The following is a 19,463-nucleotide window of genomic DNA, read 5'->3' as shown; positions in this document are numbered from 1 at the left end:
ATTACACAACGCCAGAAGGCAGATGACAGGCTAGTGGGAAACAGAAAGATATGTGACAGATTTATCTTCCCTGTCTGTAGACTGCACTTACATTTATTCCATTCTGCTCAGTAGTGAATTGGAAAAAGGATATAAATAATGTACAAAAGAAGAAATAAGAACAACCAATAAACTGCCAAAAAAGATCTATCTAGCCCATAACCAAAAAACATGAATCATAACAGCAGTGAGTGACTTTTATCCTCCCAAATCAAGTATTTCTGTTAATCTGGTTCTCAACAGTTAGCACTTCCTCTACATTTGATAGGTATATAAAGTAATACAACCGCTTTGGTTATATGTATTTTAAAACCTTAAGCCAATAATTGTACAGATTTGTTTTGAAATAACGAGCTGTTCAGAGATACTCGTTACCCCTGTTACTTTGTAGTAATGACTAACTGGACATCACCCGAATGTCCAACAGAAATGGATTAATTAAGCTATTTATAGAATGGGCTACCAGGCAGTCATTTAAAGCTTTGGAAAAATATTCACAGTGTATTAAATGAAAAAGCGAGTTATATGTTTGTTGACTATAATCTCAGTTGCTTTAAGTAGATGTGGGATATGTGTGTGTGTGTGTACAGACACACTGTGTAGAATAAAGACCAGAAGCATATATAGATCCTCCAAAAAAAAAGTATATAGATCACATTTTAGCAGTATTCCCTAAGAGTATGATTATAGGTGATATTTATTTCTTTTACATTAAAAAACATTTCTAGAACTTTTATTTATAATGATCATTTGGTATCAGGAAGAAAATAGCACATGTTCTTTTTAAAAAGTATGTTTAAAAAGAGTTGAAGAAATGGAATTCTCTAGCTTGGCTTAAAGAACTGTTTACCTTTTTATGTTTTAATATTTTCAATTTACAGATGGGAAAACTAAGATCCAGAGAAAATTTGTATTCACACAGATTGTAGAAGCTTTCCTAGCTCCCAGCATGGTCCTTTAAAGTTTTCTATACTTCCTTTTCAGCACCCAGATTTTATTTAGTCAGCACAAGTTAATGAAAAGTTTTGTTCACAGCTCGAGCTAACCCACGGTACAAGGTTCCATGTCATTTGCTGAGTGAGATGGATGCAGCTAACATTGAACTACAAATAAAAAGGTAACTTTAAGTTACTTTTAGAGTGTGAATGGTTTTTCTGGGGAGCAAAGACCTAATTGATGTCTTAAGTATTCAGTAATGAAAATTAAAGAAGAAAAAAAAGTCAACTATTTAATGCCAATGTCTTGTTATTAGCTGCTGAATTTTAATACTGAGAGTATCTTTTACTTTGAAATTACCCTTATCTGTGAGAGTGATGAAATAATGACACTTAAATGGCCATTGTTAAGTAGGGATCAAAGTCTAAGAAAACTAGAGAAATCTGAGCACTCGATTGTACTGATTGAGTTATTTCCTCGACACAGAGTCTGTTGTGAAAATTCCCCCTCATGTGTAAGTAGTTTTGGAGAACTGGCCTGTAGTGACAGCACACCAGAGATAGGCAAAAGGGAGGAAATGTGGGGTCTGCAGACTGTTTGGCTTAATGTCAGTCTTGGGCGAAAACCTACAATGGATTATTAAATGGATGATTTGTGAGAACTTGATGATCTCAACATTTTTCTTTTGAGGTCTAACCTTGGACCATGAAGAACTGGTTTTTTATTTGTTTTCTGGGTTGGTGCGTCCATAGGGTACTGGATTAGGGAAATGGATGTTCCTACAGTCTCCTTAGAGACCCAAGGGGCTGCATACATAGCAGGTGTGTGTTCAACATTTTTATCATTGATTTGAAGCTGAGAAAAAATAAATTGATTGAACAGCAAATTAAGATCAAAGGAAATAGATCTCAATAAAAATCAAGGCACTAAAAATATAAAAATTTATCAGAGTCAAATATCTGAAGTGTGAAAAATAACCAACCTCCATGAGTGGTGTGGATTAGTAGTTAGTATTAAAAACAGGAACAACCCAGGGGGTTTTTAGTCAGCCAGCACTAAGCTTTATACTGTGGTCATCAAAAGCTAATGTGTCGTTTGACCGCATTCACAGATCTGTGCCTGAGGTACCTGAGTGGAGGCTACAGATGAGTCATCTAGCTCTCCATTGGCTGAGCTCTGGTGTTTCTGGTGTAGTGCCTCACAGAAGCTCCATGGATTCAGACGTGTAGCAGATGCAAGGCTGCTGCTGAGGACATATGACCTGGAGAGAGTAGACTCCAGGGATCGTGAGGCTGACTTCAGATAGTTTATGGGAGAGTCTGTCAGGTCTAGTGGAAGGAAGGAGGAGAATAGAAGTTGGAACCCCTTCATGGATCACAGCCTTGTCGTGGCGAAGGGGCTTGCGTAACTCAATGAAACTATGAGCCATGCCGTGCAGGGCCACCCAAGACGGACGGGTCATGGTGGAGAGTTCTGACAAAATGTGGTCCACTGGAGGAGGAAATGGCAAACCACTCCAGTACTCTTGCCACAGGAACCCCATGAACAGTATGAAAAGGCAAAAGGATGTGACACCGCAAGATGCACTCCCCAGGTCAGAAGGTGTCCAGTATGCTACTGGGGAGAGTGGCAGGCGATTGCTAATAGCTCCAGAAAGAATGCAGCGGGCGGGCCACAGCGCTTCCCACGGTTTAGGAGCGTGTTTCCAGCGTTTTGCTCGTGATGATGATCTCAGCATTGGAAGATTTCAAGTGTCAGTATTTGTTCAGAGTAACACTGCACAGCATACATTAGAACCATTATCCTTGGAATTCACGGTGACAGAGCTATTAATTGAGAAACTGAAATGAGACCTCTTGGAGCATGGAAGGAAAGAATGTTAATTATAATTACTTAAGTGGAGAACTTCTTTATATTGTAAATCAGATATTTTTGGCTTGAGATAAAACAGTATCTTTTATAAAAACATGGCATTTATGTGTTTCTTATGCCTCTTTAAAGGGCAGAATGTGATTCTACAAACAATACTGTTGAATTGCATCTCCACCTTGGCCCCCATTATCATTTCTTCAATGGGGCTCTGCACCCAGTAGTGTCTCAAACAGAAAGCATGTGGGATTTGACCTTTGATAAAAGGAAAACTTTAGGAGATCTTCGACAATCAATATTTCAGGTAATTTAGCCTCACTTCCTCTTAACAGACATTAAGATCCATCTCAAGCTGGATTTTCCTTTTTAAACTTCTGTTTAGGATTCAGCTATTTATTTTTCACAGCAGCTTAGAAAAATCCTACATCTGCCACTTCCATAGAGGGATGGCCCAAATGTCTCCCTTCACTTGTCCGTGTTTTTAAAGAGCTCTTCTTCACAGTCAAGACTCAAAGGGTCCTGTCAGCACATTTTCAGAGAAGAAGCAAGCCTGGTATATTTAATTTGGAGGAGAGAAAGAGTATAAGGTTGTCTGTTTCAGGGAAAATAAATTAAAGAATTGCTTTTTAAAAGGAGTAAAAAGATAGATAATTATGTTGCCTAAAACCAAGAGCCACTAAACAAAAGCAACTAACTTTTCTTGCTTTCATTGTGAAATAACATTTATTAACAAGATTTATAAGGGAAGGAAAACGTCTACTAAAACAAACATGGTTATAATAATGGTCTGCAAATAATTTATCCAGTTGTATTTTAATGACAACAACAATAGTGCTCTTTATTTTGCTTACAGTGCTTTCATATAAATTGTATCATTTGATTCTTCAACTTCAGGAGGACAAGATAGCCCCATTTTAAAGATGAAGAAATTGTGACTTAAAGTGATGTAATGGCTTGCCTAGGGTCAGACATTAGTTCGCAGTAGAACTCGGACTCCAGCCTTGGTTTCCCTACTGTTTCTTTTTCTTAATTTTACTTTACCCCACACTACATCCTTTCAAGGAAAAGAGCAGTAGAAAATGGAAGCGCTCCCCCATAGAAATTAATTTTCTGAAAAATTGTATCATTTATCAAAATTATTAGCTTTCTTTTGAGTTTCCCTTTGTACAAAGAAAAGCAGGCGATTTCTTCTTTAACTTTAGTTGATTTGAATGATATTTTAATATAGGATCAGGATTTCTAAAATTGTCTAATACTTCTGAGCTTTTCCATTTAAAAGTTTATTTCTGAGCCAATCCTGACAGTGTTGATATAGGTAGACTTGGGGATTGGCCCTGCTTGGGGTAGCGTTTCAAGCGGAGAAGGCCTTAGTCCCTGCCATGATGCTGAAATCCAGCCAGCCATGCTCTTCGTGTTTCACAGTGTGCATCTCTGTTACCGCAGGGCTGGCCGGGTGGTGCAGTGGTGAGAATCCACCTGCCAGTGCAGCGTATGCAGGTGACACTAGTTCGATCCCAGGGTCAGGAAGATCCCCTGGAGAAGGAAAGGGCAGCCCACTCCAGTATTTTTTTTTTAATTAACTCATTTTAATTAGAGGATAATTACAATATTGTGGTGGTTTTGCCATACATTGACAGGAGTCAGCCATGGGTGCACATGTATCCCACCATCCTGAACGCCCCTCCCACTCTCCCCATCCCATCCCTCTGGGTTGTCCCAGTGCACCACCTTTGAGTGCCCTGCTTCATGCATCAAACTTGCACTAGTCATCTGTTTCACATATGGTAATATACATGTTTCAGTGCTATTCTCTCAAGTCATCCCACCCTCGCCTTCTCCCACCGAGTCCAAAAGACTCTTCTTTACATCTGTGTCTCTCTTGCTGCCTTGCATATAGGATCTTTGTTACCGTCTTTCTAAATTGCATAAATATGCATTAATATGCTATATTGGTGTTTCTCTTTCTGATTTATTTCACTCTGTATAATAGGCTCCAGTTTCAGCCACCTCATTAGAAATGACTCAAATGTATTCTTGTTTATAGCTGAGTAATATTCCATTGTGTATATGTACCACAACGTCCTTATCTATTTGTCTGCCAGTGGACTTCTAGGTTGCTTCCATGTCCTGGCTATTATAAACAGTGTTGCGATGAACATTGGGGTACATGTGTCTCTTTCAGTTCTGGTTTCCTCAGTGTGTATGCCCAGCAGTGGGATTGCTGGGTCATATGGCAGTTCTATTTCCAGTTTTTTAAGGAATGTCCACACTGTTCTCCATAGTGGCTGTACCAGTTTGCGTTCCCACCAACAGTGTAAGAGGGTTCCCTTTTCTCCACACCCTCTCCAGCATTTATTGTTTATAGACTTTTTGATGGCAGCCATTCTGACCAGTGTGAAATGATACCTCACTGTGGTTTTGATTTGTATTTCTCTAATAATGCCACTCCAGTATTCTTGCCTGGGAAATCCCATGGACAGAGGAGCCTGGCGGGCTACAGTCCTTGGGGTCGCAAAGAGTCAGATGCGACCGAGTGTGCACTGTACACCCGCATACACTCTGTTATCTTAGAATTAACCCACAGGCAGGAGTCTGTGTGACTGACACAGTTAAGTAATCATGTGTGGGTATGAAGTTTCTTTTTATTATTATTATTATTTGTTTATTAGTCTGGGCCAGGTTACAGCATGCAGCGTCTTAGCTGTGGCATGTAGAATCTAGTTCCCCGACCAGGGATCAAACCTGGATCCCCTGCGTTGGGAGTGCGGAGTCTTGGCCACTGAACCACCAGGGAAGTCCCTGAAATTTCTTTTTAAGAGAACTGTCTTGTAATAACTGTGGAGAGAGGCTGAATAGGACTGACCTTTATGAGTGATGTTGTTTTGGTGAGGTTGCCACAGTCCTTAGACTCCTGGAGCTAGAAACTTAAAAAAATCCCTGCTAATCTATTGAATAAAGTGGTAGTGCCGCTTCTTAAATTTACAAAGGGAGGCATTCCTTTCAAGAAGCAAGAATATTCACGTGTGCTGCTGCTCCCTAAATAGGGCTGATTAAACACATAATTTTTGTTCTTTGGGACCAGAATTCCTGGGCTGGCACACAGATCACTTTGCCTTCTGATAAAAGTGGTCTTCCAGTAAATTAAGTAGAAATGGATGTTGTTGAGAAGGTCACTGTGCTCTTTGTGTATGTCAAGGTTCTTTCATCATTAATGGATGTAAGATTAACTGTCTTTGGATTTGACTAAGTTAATGATGAAAAATGCCTTCTTCCCCCATTTTTGATGCTGGGTAGGCATTGTCGTATTCGTTTGTATCAGCTACATAAAGAAATTGGCACAGTGCTCTTCCTTATTTAATCTGGAAAAGTAATCTCTGTTATTTTACATTGTCTTCTTTTCTTTCATTCATATTCTGCAGCTGTTAGAATTTTGGGAAGGAGATATGGTTCTTAGTGTTGCAAAGTTTGTACCAGCAGGACTTCATGTTTGCCAGACACTTAATGGTAAGATAAATATTAAGACGCAGCATCTTATTTTGTATATTTGCATTTTTTGTGGGGCTCATATGATTTTCTATTCTTGGCCAGTTTCCCCCTACCTACTACTTTTCTTAGCACCTTAAGAAAAATTTTAAAGCTTTGGAAATTTTTTTTCTATTACCACAAACTAATGAGCAAAATGGTTTGAAACTATTTAAATATTTAATATGGCTTGGTTTTTTTACCCAGTTCTCAACTTCAGACTTGGTAACAAGACAAAAGTACTTTAAGAGCTTAAAAGTACTTCCTTTAAATAATAACAAAACATTAATAGCAGTAACAGCAGTAACATTTATCTTGGACTTATGGAGCCAAAGACTAAGACAAGTGTTTGTATAAATTCTCATTTGATTTCACAAAATTCTTTTATGCCCATTTCATAAATGAGAAAACTGAGCATAGAGGCTTGAAGTCCACAAGGACATGCAGCTAATTAGTGGTGGAGTGAGGACCGTGTGATGTGTAAGTCTTCTGTGTTCACATTGTCGAGTACAGTTGACCTTTTATATTGATTCTTTTTTCCTGCTATCATGCCCACAAAAATTTTGGAGAACATGCTTGCATAAAATGAAAATGAGGAGAAAAAAAGTAAAAAGCATGATGGAAGGAATAAAGATAAAAATAATATCAGTATAATAGCCATAATTCCTTTTTCTTAATTTTCCTTAATGAGAATGCTTTTTCGGACAAATGTTTGTATCTCAGCTCTGTCTTTAAATATTTTTTTCTTTTTGAGGATCATAAGAACAATTTCACTGATTATCTCATCTTCCTAGGAGATGACCTGACACTGTGTGAAATTGAAATCGCTGACGGAGAAGACATCTTTGTATGGAATGGGGTAGAGGTAAATAAGTGTTGAAGAAATGTCCTGAGAGTTTTGGATATGTTTTAAGTTATTATGATAAAATTTTATTCAGTATATCTGACAGCACATATATTAGAAAACTGCTGAAATGTCCAATAAATTCTAAGTCCAGTCCGTGCCGATCATATGTTCAGGGATAGTTGTAGAACATCTCCATGGGGACAGGCTGTGTGTCAGAAGCTAGACACAAAGCTGAGTAATCCATCTGTGTCCTTCAGGCACGAGGTGTAAGTCACTGCACTGAGCTCAGTGCCCAGGAGGGTCTGTCCAGGCTCAGAATGAGGACTCAGCAGGGCGGGACGCTATACTGAGTAGAGGTGGAGGTGACTAAGGGAGCCCAGTCGAGAAAGGGGTGAGGAGCATCTCACCCCTCCACGGACTCTGCTTGGTCCTCCTCATGTCTTTACCACCTCTGAGGACTCACATGTCTGTCTTCACTTGTGATCTATCTCCTAAAAAGTAAACGATGGCTAAGAAGAAGCTTCAAAATCTAAAGTTGTGCTTCTGATACTTGAAAGAGATTTTGTGAAAACTTTATTTCACTTGAAAAAAAAAAAAAGAGGGTTATTCTACAAACGTCTTTTACTGCATTACTATGTTGATTTAACTTTGGCCAATATGAACTGTACTAACGATTGACTTGATATTGTTGTAGGTTGGCGGAATCCAGATTCCAACCGGTAGCGACTGTGAACCTCTGCTTTTAAATGTTCTTCATGTAGCAACAAACAGTGAGGGAGAGGAGTGTCAGCAGTTGATAGAATCTTCACATGTCTTTCCATCTAATGCGGAAATAGGCACTGTATTCACAGCCCTAGCAATTCCAGAGGGAGTCATCTTAATCAACAACACTGAATCTAGAGGTGAAGAGAACTGGACCACCATTCCCAAGGAAGACTTGAAAAAGACATTCAGAGAGCAAGGCCTCAGAAACGGAAGCTCAGTTTTAATCCAGGGCTCTAATGATGGTAACAGGTAACATGCTTAAGAGAGAATGCTTCTTAAAGTTACTTTAGTTACAGTGCTACCTCTTAGAACTCTAAAGCTTTATGTTAATAATGATAAGAGTTAGATGTTTCTTTTTATTTCTAGACATTGTGTTCTATATATCATAAATAGGAATGTTCTTGGTTAGGCAACCTGGAAAAAAATGATATTATAATGTGATATCTTTTTGTTTTTAATTTGATAAATGTGGTAACTAGATAATACAGGTATAGGCTAGATATAGTGTAGGTTAGTTGGCAATAAAGCAGAATCCTATCAAATAATTCTAATTAGTACTCATCATAAGACTGAGAGCACATTCTCACAAAGAAAGTTCCCGAAATTTTTCTTGAGGAGGGTATTATGACTTGTCTGTCTTGTCACAAGAATCTCAGAAGGCAGTTGAGTTTTTTGTTAGAATCTGTTTGCCATCCTCCAGCTGCCCAGGTAGGGCAGTTATGTGGGGAGTTACACCCTCGATTCCTGTGAGTCACACTTGAAATTTAGAAGTGCTTCCTCTCTTCATTTTTGTTACCCATGACTGTGCCAGGACATTTCTGTGATCGGTGTGTCATATACCGTAAGCCACCCCCGTTTCCACACACTGGAGACTTTAGGTTATGACCAGTGGGTCAGTCTCCTGCTTTATCAGTGCTGTGAATGCACTTGAATTACAGAGGCTCTGTATTATTATGTGTTAGTGGCTGTGACTTGGAGAAGTAGGGCATTTGTGAACTGTGTTTATTTTGTGTTACACTTACCACTCTCTTTTCAACAAGTGTTCTCCAGACACTTATTTGCCCACCTTGTTTGTTTAATTTAAACTTTATTATATATTTCTTTTTAGAAAGCAATATCTGTTTTTTAGGACTTGGGAAATACAGGGGGTGAAAACAGGAGCCCCACAACAGCATCCCTGTACCAGTCGGGCAGTGTCCACCTCTGTCAGCTTTCTGCGCTCGAGTAATTGGGGTTTTGTTTTGAAGGATTTTTTTCTTTTAAACACCATAGTGACAATTTTGTAGATAAATAGTTATATCCTGCTTTCCCCTCATGTTTGAAGTCTCTTCATACACCTCATTTCATGGCTGCATAGTAACCTATGTTGTGTTTACCCACCTGTGCTCCTATGTGAGGAGTGGGCAGGGACAAGGCCTCAGGGGCCAGCTGCCTGGCTTTGTGTTTTGCTTACTAGTAATGTGACTGTAGGCAAGTTACTTCATCTCTTTGTGCTCAGATTCTCCTTCTGTGAAATGAGCATAATCGTTAGCAGCAGCCTCATACACCTGTAAGGACTGAAGGAGGTAAGAGCTTGCACGGGTCTGCATACAGTGAGTGCTCAATAGTTTAGCTAGCACCCTTGTCATTACCCAGTGTTTCATTATTTGAAAGTGGTCTCAGGGAGCATCTTCGTGCTTTAAGCTTTGCCACATTTAGGATTGCTGACTCAAGGTGGAGTCCCATTGTGGAATAACTGAAATGAAGTGTAGAATTGTGTTTTAGGTCTCTCTTGCTGCTGCTAAGTCGCTTCAGTCGTGTCCAACTCTGTGCGACCCCATAGATGGCAGCTCACCAGGCTCCGCTGTCCCTGGGATTCTCCAGGCAAGAGCACTGGAGTGGGTTGCCATTTCCTTCTCCAGTGCGTGAAAGTGAAAAATGAAAGTGAAGTCACTGAGTCGTGTCCAACTCTCGGCGACCCCATGGACTGCAGCCTACCAGGCTCCTCCATCCATGGGATTTTCTAGGCAAGAGTACTGGAGTGGGGTGGCATTGCCTTCTCCTAGGTCTCTGTTACATACTCCCAAAGAGGCCTTCTGCTGGCCCATTCAGTGCCTCTGTGAAAATCAGAAGTCACTCCTTCCTCAGGAACCTTTACTATTATCTGTAGGAAAATCTTGTTAGAACAAGATACTCCACTGCCGTCTGCTATCTTAATAGATTTTTTAACCTCTGTAATAGAAATACAAATACACGGTGTGTATGGTGTGAGTGGGCTCCATTAGATGTGGTGTTTACCCGGTGTCAGTCTGCACAGTGTGCGTGCTGTCCTGCTGGTAAGCTGCTTCTGGATTCTGTGGGTGGGCTTTTGGTATGAAAGTGAAGTCGCTCAGTCATATCCAGCTCTTTGCCACCCCATGGACTGTAGCCCACCAGGCTCCTCCATCCATGGAATTTTCTAGGCAAGAGTACTGGAGTGGGTTGCCATTTCCTTCTCCAGGGAATCTTCCCGACCCAGAGATCGAACCCGGGTCTCCCACATTGCAGGTAGATGCTTTACTGTCTGAGCCACCAGGGAATCTGTTTTTCAAGCTCCCCTAGTAATTATAGTATGCTGGTAGAAGTTAACAACTGATTGTTCAATTACAACAGTTCTCTTTGAAAAATGTGGCAACAAATTATTTGTATAAGGCAAAGAATATTTGGAATCATGAATATAGACTCTGTAGAATACTAACACTGCCCTAAAAAGATAGTCAGCGTTCAAAAGCCCGACTCAGTAGAACTTGATCACCTTAATTAGCCATGTTAAGTGGTAAATTTTGGAAGTGATGCCTAAAGAAAAGCATGAATTTTCCAGTCCTCTCTGATCCATAAAAGGACTGTGTGAACACACATTTTTAAAATGTCTTTTTACCTACAGTTTGTTGACAAAACAAGGGAAATGGATCAATACCGTGAATGAGATCAACTGGCTCCAAGTTAAAAATTTAAGCCAATTAGAATCTGAAGAGGAGCAAGTTAAAATATCAGCAACTCTTAACACAGTGAGTAGACTATAAGTGTGGCTGACAGTTTTTTAGTTAATAGAATTCTATTTAGAAAGCAGTACCCTAATCTTTGGGAACAATCATCTCAATAAACTTATAATTCTTCAGAGTCACCTTTTTATTTGTAACATTTGGTTATTGCTTATTTACCTTTGTTAACCTTTGACACATGTCAAGAAATTATGTGCCTTTTTTCCCCTCCAAAGCCTAGAATTAGAATGTGAGAGTTACCTTTTTAATTAGTTCATGGAAACTTCTGACTCTGATAACTATGAAATGCTATTTTTAAGAGTTTTTTCTGTACTTTTTAAGCCAGGTATTTGTTTTGGCTTTGTGTTCTTTGGTGTTTGGATTTTACAAAGTTTATCTTAAAATTGCTCTGCAGTATACTCTACTCTATATAAAGCCAGTTGCTCTTTAAAAAGATTTTTCTTCATTTTTTTTCCATATGACACTGTTAAACTGGTTTCCTTAAACAGAATTTCAGAAAACATCTTTTTATATTTATATAGTCTCTAAGATTTTTTTCTGTAACTTCATTTTGAAAACTTAGAATGTTTTCTTTTATATAAAATTACAGTTTCTCAAGGTGCATTAATATTTGTTTGCACAGTAGTGGGGATAATATAACATCAGTACCGCATAGCTCAAGAGACCTACCTCCTTGACCCTGAGCAGGAAGCTGATGCAGTCCTTGGTTACTGCAGGCTCTGCTCCATCTTGGCACAGCAGAAGTGGTGGTGGGACAAGCTGGGAGGGGGGCACTGGTGGCAAAGTAGAGTCTTATGATTTTCTTTATCCCTAAATTTCCGCAATTTTGTGCCCTAGAGGCAATTAGGCTAAATTTTTTAAAAAAGAAAAAAAGTCTAAAATAAGATAATTTACATAGAAATTTTAAACAGTACTCTTGGATTAGTACCTTTTTATATAATTAATGCTTATTGGCGCTAAATTCATCATTCTTGACATAAATATGATTGTCTACAGTGTCTTTTGTTTGCTGTCATCAGAAAGGTGAGTTGTTTTTTGATTTTTTTGCCTTTTGCTACTATTATGTCTTCAGTTTTCTGAAGTTTTCTGTAGGAGGCCTTTTCTGTTCCAGTTATTTTCAGTTTGGTAAAAACTTAACTGAGATCTAAGTTTTTCCCTTTGACTTTGTGGGAAAATTTCAGGAAAGGAAATAACTTTTTTTCAAGTGTGTAAAAATTGTCACACGTCAGGTAATTAGTAACTCAGATAATCTGCATATGCACACACTGATAATCTTCATTTTCCTTTCCTCCCGTTGTTTTTAACTTATACACAGTCATTAGTTTATTTCTCTATTTTAGGTGGTGTTTGATATTCGAATTAAAGCCATAAAGGAATTAAAATTATTGAAGGAACTAGGTAATCATTTATGTTTGCTTTTGGTTTAATTCAGTTTTGATTTTTAATTGAAAAAAATATGGGAGAATATTTATACAAAAAATATGGTTTAGGGAAAACTCATGCATCTACCACCCAAAATGGACAAATGCCAACATCTTGCCATGTTTGTTTTTCCTTCAGATTTGACAAATTGTTCTCCTCAGCCCTAACCCTCCCTCCCTCCCCAGTTGCAATGGGTATATCTGATCTGGGTGTGAATCTAGTTTCTGAATTCACGTTGTACTGTATATATTATACTCCATACATATATGTATGTGTGTATTATATTTTTACATTTATATATATTCCATCATAATGAATATAACATTCTGCAAATTCACTATTTACTTAGCATTAGGTATTCTTTTACAACTTTATTGAGGTATAATTTATATATGATAAAATATCCATTTTAAGTGTAAGTCAGTGATTATTAGTAAATGTATAAAGTCATACAACCATCACAGCAATCCAGTTTTAGAACATTTCTATCACTCCAAAAGGATCATTCATCTCCAGGTCCCTAACAGCCATTCATCTACTTAATGTCCCTTTAGACTTGCTTTTCTGGACATTTCATGTAAATGAAAGCATATAATATATAGTCATTTGTGACTGGCTTCTTTCACTTATATTATTTTTGAGATTCATCCATGATTTAGCATGTTTCAATAATTTGTTCGTTTTCTTGCTGACTAGTATTCCATTGTATGGATATATCACATTTTGTTGGTTCATTACCAGTAGATGGATATTTGGATTTTTTCTAGTTCGAGGATTTTATGAATAACTCTGCTGTAAAGATTGTGTCTTTGTGTAGTCAAACATTTTTTGTTCTTCTAGGTAGATGTACAGAATTGGAATTTCTGGATCATGTGGCAGAACTGTGTTTAACTTTATAAGAAACTGCCATACTGTTTTCCAGAGTAGCTGAGTCATTTACACACCCACTGGCAATGTATCAGGGTTGCAGCTTCTTCACATCCTTGCCAGTATTTAGAATTCTTTTTTTTTTTGGCTGCTTTGCATGATTTTCAGAATCCCTATTCCCTGAGAAGTGAACAAGCTACACTATTTGATTTCAAGACTTACTCTGTAACTATAGAAATCAACAAGTGTGTGTTGTCATCAGAGTAGATACATAGAGCAGAGGTCAGCAAACTGTGGCCTGCAACCTGTTTTTCCTGTGAGTTAAGAATAGTTTTCACATTTTTAATGGGATCTTTTAAGAACATGTAACAGAGATCATATGTTGAAATGTTCTAAAGTGTTTTCAATGAAACTACACTGAAATAGCTAGAAACAGATGCAAACATATTTAGTTGTCTCTCAACAAAAGTGCCAAGGTATTTCCATGGGGTATTTCAGCGTACAGTGCTGCACCAGTTGGATAGCCATAAATGCAAAAATAAGCCTCCAACTTTGCCTTCAGGTCAGTCGCTCAGTCGTGTCTGACTCTGCAGCACTCCAGGCCTCCCTGTCCACCAACTCCCAGAGCTTACTCAAACTCATGTCCATTGAGTCCAAAAAAGGAACTCACATCATTTAAATGTTAAAACCTAAAACTATAAAATTTCGGGGAGAAAACATAGAAAATCTTTGTTACTTTTACCATAGGAAGAGATTTTCTTTTTAAAGATAGGACTCAAAAAGTATAAATCAGGAAAGAGAAAGCAAATTAGACTACTGCAAAATTTAAAACTTCTTCAAAAGGCATTTGAAAAGGCAAGCCACAAACTGGGAGAAAAAATTATAAAACATGGATTTGTCAGTAGACCTGCATCCAGTATACATTAAAAAGAAAAAAAAAACATCACCTAATCAGAAGACGAACAGCTCAAATTGAGAAGCTGCTTTACAAAAGAAACTCTACCTGTGAAGACCCAACAGGCACAGGAAAAGGTGCTCAGTATCATTAGCCCACAAACTGAAACCGTAATGACACATCACTACACACGCAGAATGATGCAAATTTTAAATGCTGACAAAACCAAGTGACGTCAAAGATGTGGAGCAACTGGAATCCTGTGCATTGCTTGTGGGAGCATGAAATGACAGTCACTTTGGTAGAGTCGGCTTATTTTCTGTGATTTAGACATTGATTTACCAATTTTCTGGATTTTCATCAAAGAAAAATTGAAATATAAATCTTGCAAATACTGTACATAAATGTTCATAACCCAAAACAGGAAACAATCCAGATGTTCACAAGCAGGTGAACAAATTCCAGACAAGGGGATACTATTCATCAATAAAAGAAGTGAACTACCACCCCATGCAAAATATGGGTGAATCTCAAAGACATCATGCCAGGCAAGAGAAGCTAGCATGAAAGAGTGGTACTCTTAGGATTGCATTGAGAATGTGAAATTGTCAAAAAAGAAAACCTAAGCTGGAGTTACAGAGTCAAATCAGGACTAGGGCATGGGGGGATTGGCTACAGAGTGACATGAGGGCATTTGAGGGGTGATGCAAATTTTACCTCGATTTACTGGTGGTTACTGAGTGTTTTTATCAAACTCTTTGAACTGTGCACTTAAACTGAATGTGCTTTACTCTAAGTAAAGTATATCTCAATAAAGTTGATTAAAAATATATGGCTTCTTAAGACGAATAGTTCATTGTCTTACCGTGTCACAGACTCCCTTCCACTCTTCCTCCCCTCCAAACTGTTCTTTATATAGCAAATGATCTTCTTAAACGTAGGTGCGTCGGATCATGTCACCCTCTGCTCAGAGCCCTTTGTTGTGCTCTTTGTACTTTGTAATGTGTTGCCTGTGGGCTCCTCGCCTACAGGAGCCTCCTTCTTCTGACCACTGCCTAACTCACCTCACCCTCCACTCATCTGTCATTCACATCACACTTCCATGCTCACTTTCTGGGTTTTCTGGTGCACAAGGTCTCTTCTACCCCTGCGACTTCTTAGTTTTGTAATCTCTTTGAACTCCGTCCTCATTACTCTTCATCTGCTAACTTCAGTCTTTCCTTTGGTCTCTACTGAAATGTTAACATTCATCATCCCCGACTGCACAGCCTCAGTCTGTCTGTCTCATTCTAACACCTCATCCTTTCCTTTGTGGCACTTATTCTGTAACTGCCTGTGTTTTGTGCAATGAACGTCCATCTCCTCCAGTGTATGAGGCTGTTTGCAGGGAGAGTCCATGACTCTTTTGCTTATTGTCAGTTTCTAGGACAGTGCCTGGCACATAGAAGACACATGGCATTTGTCAAAAGAAAATGAAAATTAAAAAACAAAACAGTATTTTAAATGCATTTTTTAAATTGGAGAACTCTTTAACATAAGCTGTTTCAGTTATCAAGGAGATTGTATTAGAATTCTACGCTAGCTTCACATCACTGTAGTATAAGGGCCAGAACTCAGGAATCTCAAAGAGACTCTGCTCTGCTCAGATACAGTTAGACTTTCCAAGGCCCATTCCATTCCTGCCCTCTCAGAAGGCTCACTCCAGTCCTTCGAATTCCCCAACTTCATATCCAACTTGGTAAGAATTCTGTTTGGAATTAAAACCTAGTGTCTTCCCACAAAGTGGTAATCTTCGCATCCTCAAAAACAGGGCACATTGGCCCTAATCCATTTACTAACTAAGCATAAAAATCACCTTTTAAATCTAGGTAGTCTCTGTGCAGTTCTGATATGGGTGAATTTCATTGTTTATCAGTTACCCAGCAGCATGGTTCAAATGTCAGCTGCCACCAGATACTGAGTCATCGCCTTAAGTACAGACTTTGCTATAAGCTCTTTAGTCTGCAGATCACTATGAAGTAGCATGTACACAGTCAAGAAAGGTCTGTCTAGTCAAAGCTATGGTTTTTCCAGAAGTGTTGAGAGTTGGACTGTAAAGAAAGCTGAGCACTGAAGAATTGATCTTTTGAACTGTGGTGTTGGAGAAAACTCTTGAGAGTTCCTTGGACAGCAAGGAGATCCAACCAGTCCATTCTAAAGGAAATCAGTCCTGAATATTCATTGGAAGGACTGATGCTGAAGCTGAAACTCCAATACTTTGCCCACCTGATGTGAAGAGCTGACTCATTGGAAAAGACCCTGATGCTGGAAAAGATTGAAGGCAGGAGGAGAAGGGGACGATGAAGGATGAGATGGTTGGATGGCATCACCGACTCAATGGACATGAGTTTGAGTAAACTCCGGGAGTTGATGATGGACAGGGAAGCCTGGCGTGCAGCAGTCCATGGGGTCGCAGAGAGTCGGAAATGAACTGAACTGAGCTGTAATCAGTGACCAGTTCACTTCACTCTTTAAAGCATGTCAGTAACTGGTCAGTACACAGCTGCTGTTCATTTCAACACATGGACAGCGAAGTGTGTAGTTGATGGTCTCCTTTTCTCCCAGTGCTAAAGCCAGGTGATATTTTACCAAAAAAAAATATGGATAATTAGCCAACAACAGTGAAAGTGCAGGCAAGAAACAAATATATATGGAGCCGATTATTGTCATTCAAGAGACGTCTGCAGCCAGAGGAGCCAGTGAGCATGAACTCACAGAAGTGAGGAAAGTGGTCATGATGAAAAGTTATGAAGATAATCCCAGAGGAACTGATGCCGGCACAAAATTTGATGTTAAAGGAGCTCTTGGAGATATTTCATGAAATTGAAACTGCTAATCATAAAATACTGGAAGCTGATCCAGACTCAGGGGCAGAGAAGATGCTCACCCTGTCCTGCGAGCTGTACGAGAAGAAAGCAGGCCCTGTTTAAACGATTCTTGATCTGTTTTTTTGCAAAGGAAGCATTCTAGTTCTCCATGTCTGTAGTGTTTTAGAGTGTAAATATTAGTTTTACTATTATTTTTCATTTCACTGTACACATATAACTGACAGAGTTTTAATGTTTTGACAGAAATTTTTAAAAGTCACAGTGCAATCATAATTTTTCTGATTAAGATTTCCCTGCACAGTTTCACCTTGCACAGGTGTCCTTATGGTTCTGTGCTGCTGCGCAAAGGGAAGATTGCCTGTACGTGGTTTTTTATTGTTGGGTGGTTTTTTTTTTTTTGTCTCTTGTTTGTGTTTTTCAACTTCTTGTTAATTAACACAGTAAAGTATCTTTTTTATTTATTTATTTTTTGTTTGCTGCACTAACCAACGTCTTTTTATTTATAGCTGAGAACAGCTGTTTGAGGCCTATTGATAGAAATGGGAAACTGCTTTGTCCAGGTAAATCTTTTTGTTAGCCTTCAAAAGCTGGCACATAATCATGCCATCTGTCTTTGTCAACATGTTTACTTTAAACAGTGACTTCTAATACCTAATGTTCTGAAGGTACCTTTTATAAACTGGTTTATAAACCATACTGTCTAAACCAAGTGTCTTTCTTATGAATTACAGAAAGTCTTACCCAAATTTCAGTCACCTCTGTTTACTTTCTGAAGAAAGTAAAACATCTTTCTTCCTGATTAACTGATGCTCATTTTAGTCATGGTTTTAATCTAGTTACATCTTTCCAGGTTTATTATCAAGTTTTTGTTTTGCTAATTTTATTGTGATACCAGTTATCATTGTAACCAGAGACTTGATTCTTACCTCTGTAATGCATCTTGTCATTAGACTTAATTTACTCAAACTGTTCATGGTAGTCATCACAGCAGCTTTAAACTTGAAAGAAGCTAATCCATCATTCATGAATCATTTCACAATATTACATAATCCTTGCAACCAACAGCTTTCTGGTTTTTATTAAGTATGAATCTAGAACATTCATAGCTGCCTCTTCTTAGCACTGTTGTACAGATAACAAGAATAATGTGTTCTAGAGTGAGAAAATCTGAAATCAAACAACTAGTATATAATCCTTTTGCATGGAGGACAACTCAGTTTTCTTCTTTAACATTTTTGATTTTTAAAGAAAGATGATCTCAATGTATTGTTTTGCCCAAAGAGGTAGGAATTAGTAACATTTACCATATTATCAAAATTCTTTATAGTGCCAGACAGATGCACTGTGAAGGAAGCAGGACTGAAGATGGGGAGTTCATTGGGACTGTGTCCTGGAAAAGCACCAACTTCCTCTCAGGTAAAAGGAGGTCGCCTGAAAGACCAAAACCCACCTTCTCATGACTGGAAGCTCTTAATTGCAAACTTCTTTCCTTAACTACTGTAGGAATACTGTTTTTCTTAAAAATTTTTCCTTTTTCTTAGATTATACCTTTTATCTATAGGAATATATCCATTTAGTTAGTTCTCTGTGTTTAAGTCAAAAATGTTATGTCAGAGTATATTCATAAAATTGTTTTCCTGTGAAAATTTTGTGGTTAAGGGGGATCTTTAAAGTTGAATGGCCCCTAGTTTCAACCACCATAATTCATAAATTCTAAAATTCACCCCTTTCCTCCTACATTTTAATATCTGTGAGATTTAGATGCATTTTACAGTCAGTGGCTTCCTACAGCTATAGCTGGTGCTGTGCTTTCTTCAGTTCAGTTCAGTCGCTCAGTCGTGTCTGACTCTTTGCGACCCCATTAATCGCAGCACACCAGGCCTCCCTGTCCATCACCAACTCCCAGAGTTCACTCAAACTCATATCCATCAAGTCGGTGATGCCATCCAGTAATAAGTAACAACCAGCAGTGTTTTAGATTTAATGAAATACAGTGTACTGATTCTGAGTTTAATTGCTGTCTGCAATAATAGACTCACAGCAGCTTTTTTCTTATCAGTGTTGATTTTATGTATAAAATACTATCAGACTGACCTTTGCCAGAAGCCCTGCCTACTTGATAAACTTTCATTACAGTCCAGAAGGCATAATGATGTCCTTACTGTTAGGACTCTGTATCAGGGTAAGCTGAACTCATATATCAAGATCCTCCTGGCTCCTGGATCCCTGTTATGGAACTAATCCACTTCATTAGTTTCCCAACCACCCCCCACCCTTTAATTTGTTCTTCCCCAAACTCTAGCAAATAGTAGTACATGACAAGCTGAGAGAATGAGAAACATGACAAGTGAAGTTGATTAGAAAGGAAAAATAAGGCTGTAAGAAACTGAACAGACAAGAGATCAGGTTTACAT

General features: G+C 38.5%; 1 protein-coding gene across 5 annotated transcripts in view; it reads left to right on the top strand.

The window, feature by feature from the left end:
• Window positions 1-19,463, top strand: part of USP40 (ubiquitin specific peptidase 40) — an 83,175-nt gene that overhangs the window by 33,365 nt on the left and 30,347 nt on the right. For all 5 annotated transcript variants that reach the window (XR_008199154.1, XR_008199155.1, XM_052638188.1 and 2 more), the window contains 9 exons: window positions 1,075-1,156; window positions 2,977-3,148; window positions 6,264-6,348; window positions 7,161-7,231; window positions 7,908-8,227; window positions 10,881-11,004; window positions 12,339-12,396; window positions 17,556-17,609; window positions 18,377-18,465. Coding sequence is in view for 3 of the 5 variants with exons in the window: in XM_052638188.1 (XP_052494148.1) it covers window positions 1,075-1,156; window positions 2,977-3,148; window positions 6,264-6,348; window positions 7,161-7,231; window positions 7,908-8,227; window positions 10,881-11,004; window positions 12,339-12,396; window positions 17,556-17,609; window positions 18,377-18,465 (1,055 nt within the window). In the remaining 2 variants the exon portion in view is untranslated. The remainder of the gene's footprint in view (window positions 1-1,074; window positions 1,157-2,976; window positions 3,149-6,263; window positions 6,349-7,160; window positions 7,232-7,907; window positions 8,228-10,880; window positions 11,005-12,338; window positions 12,397-17,555; window positions 17,610-18,376; window positions 18,466-19,463) is intronic.

This window comes from Budorcas taxicolor, chromosome 3 (assembly GCF_023091745.1).
Source record: "Budorcas taxicolor isolate Tak-1 chromosome 3, Takin1.1, whole genome shotgun sequence".
Lineage (NCBI taxonomy): Eukaryota > Metazoa > Chordata > Mammalia > Artiodactyla > Bovidae > Budorcas > Budorcas taxicolor.
This window is presented reverse-complemented; position numbering and strand designations above follow the sequence as displayed.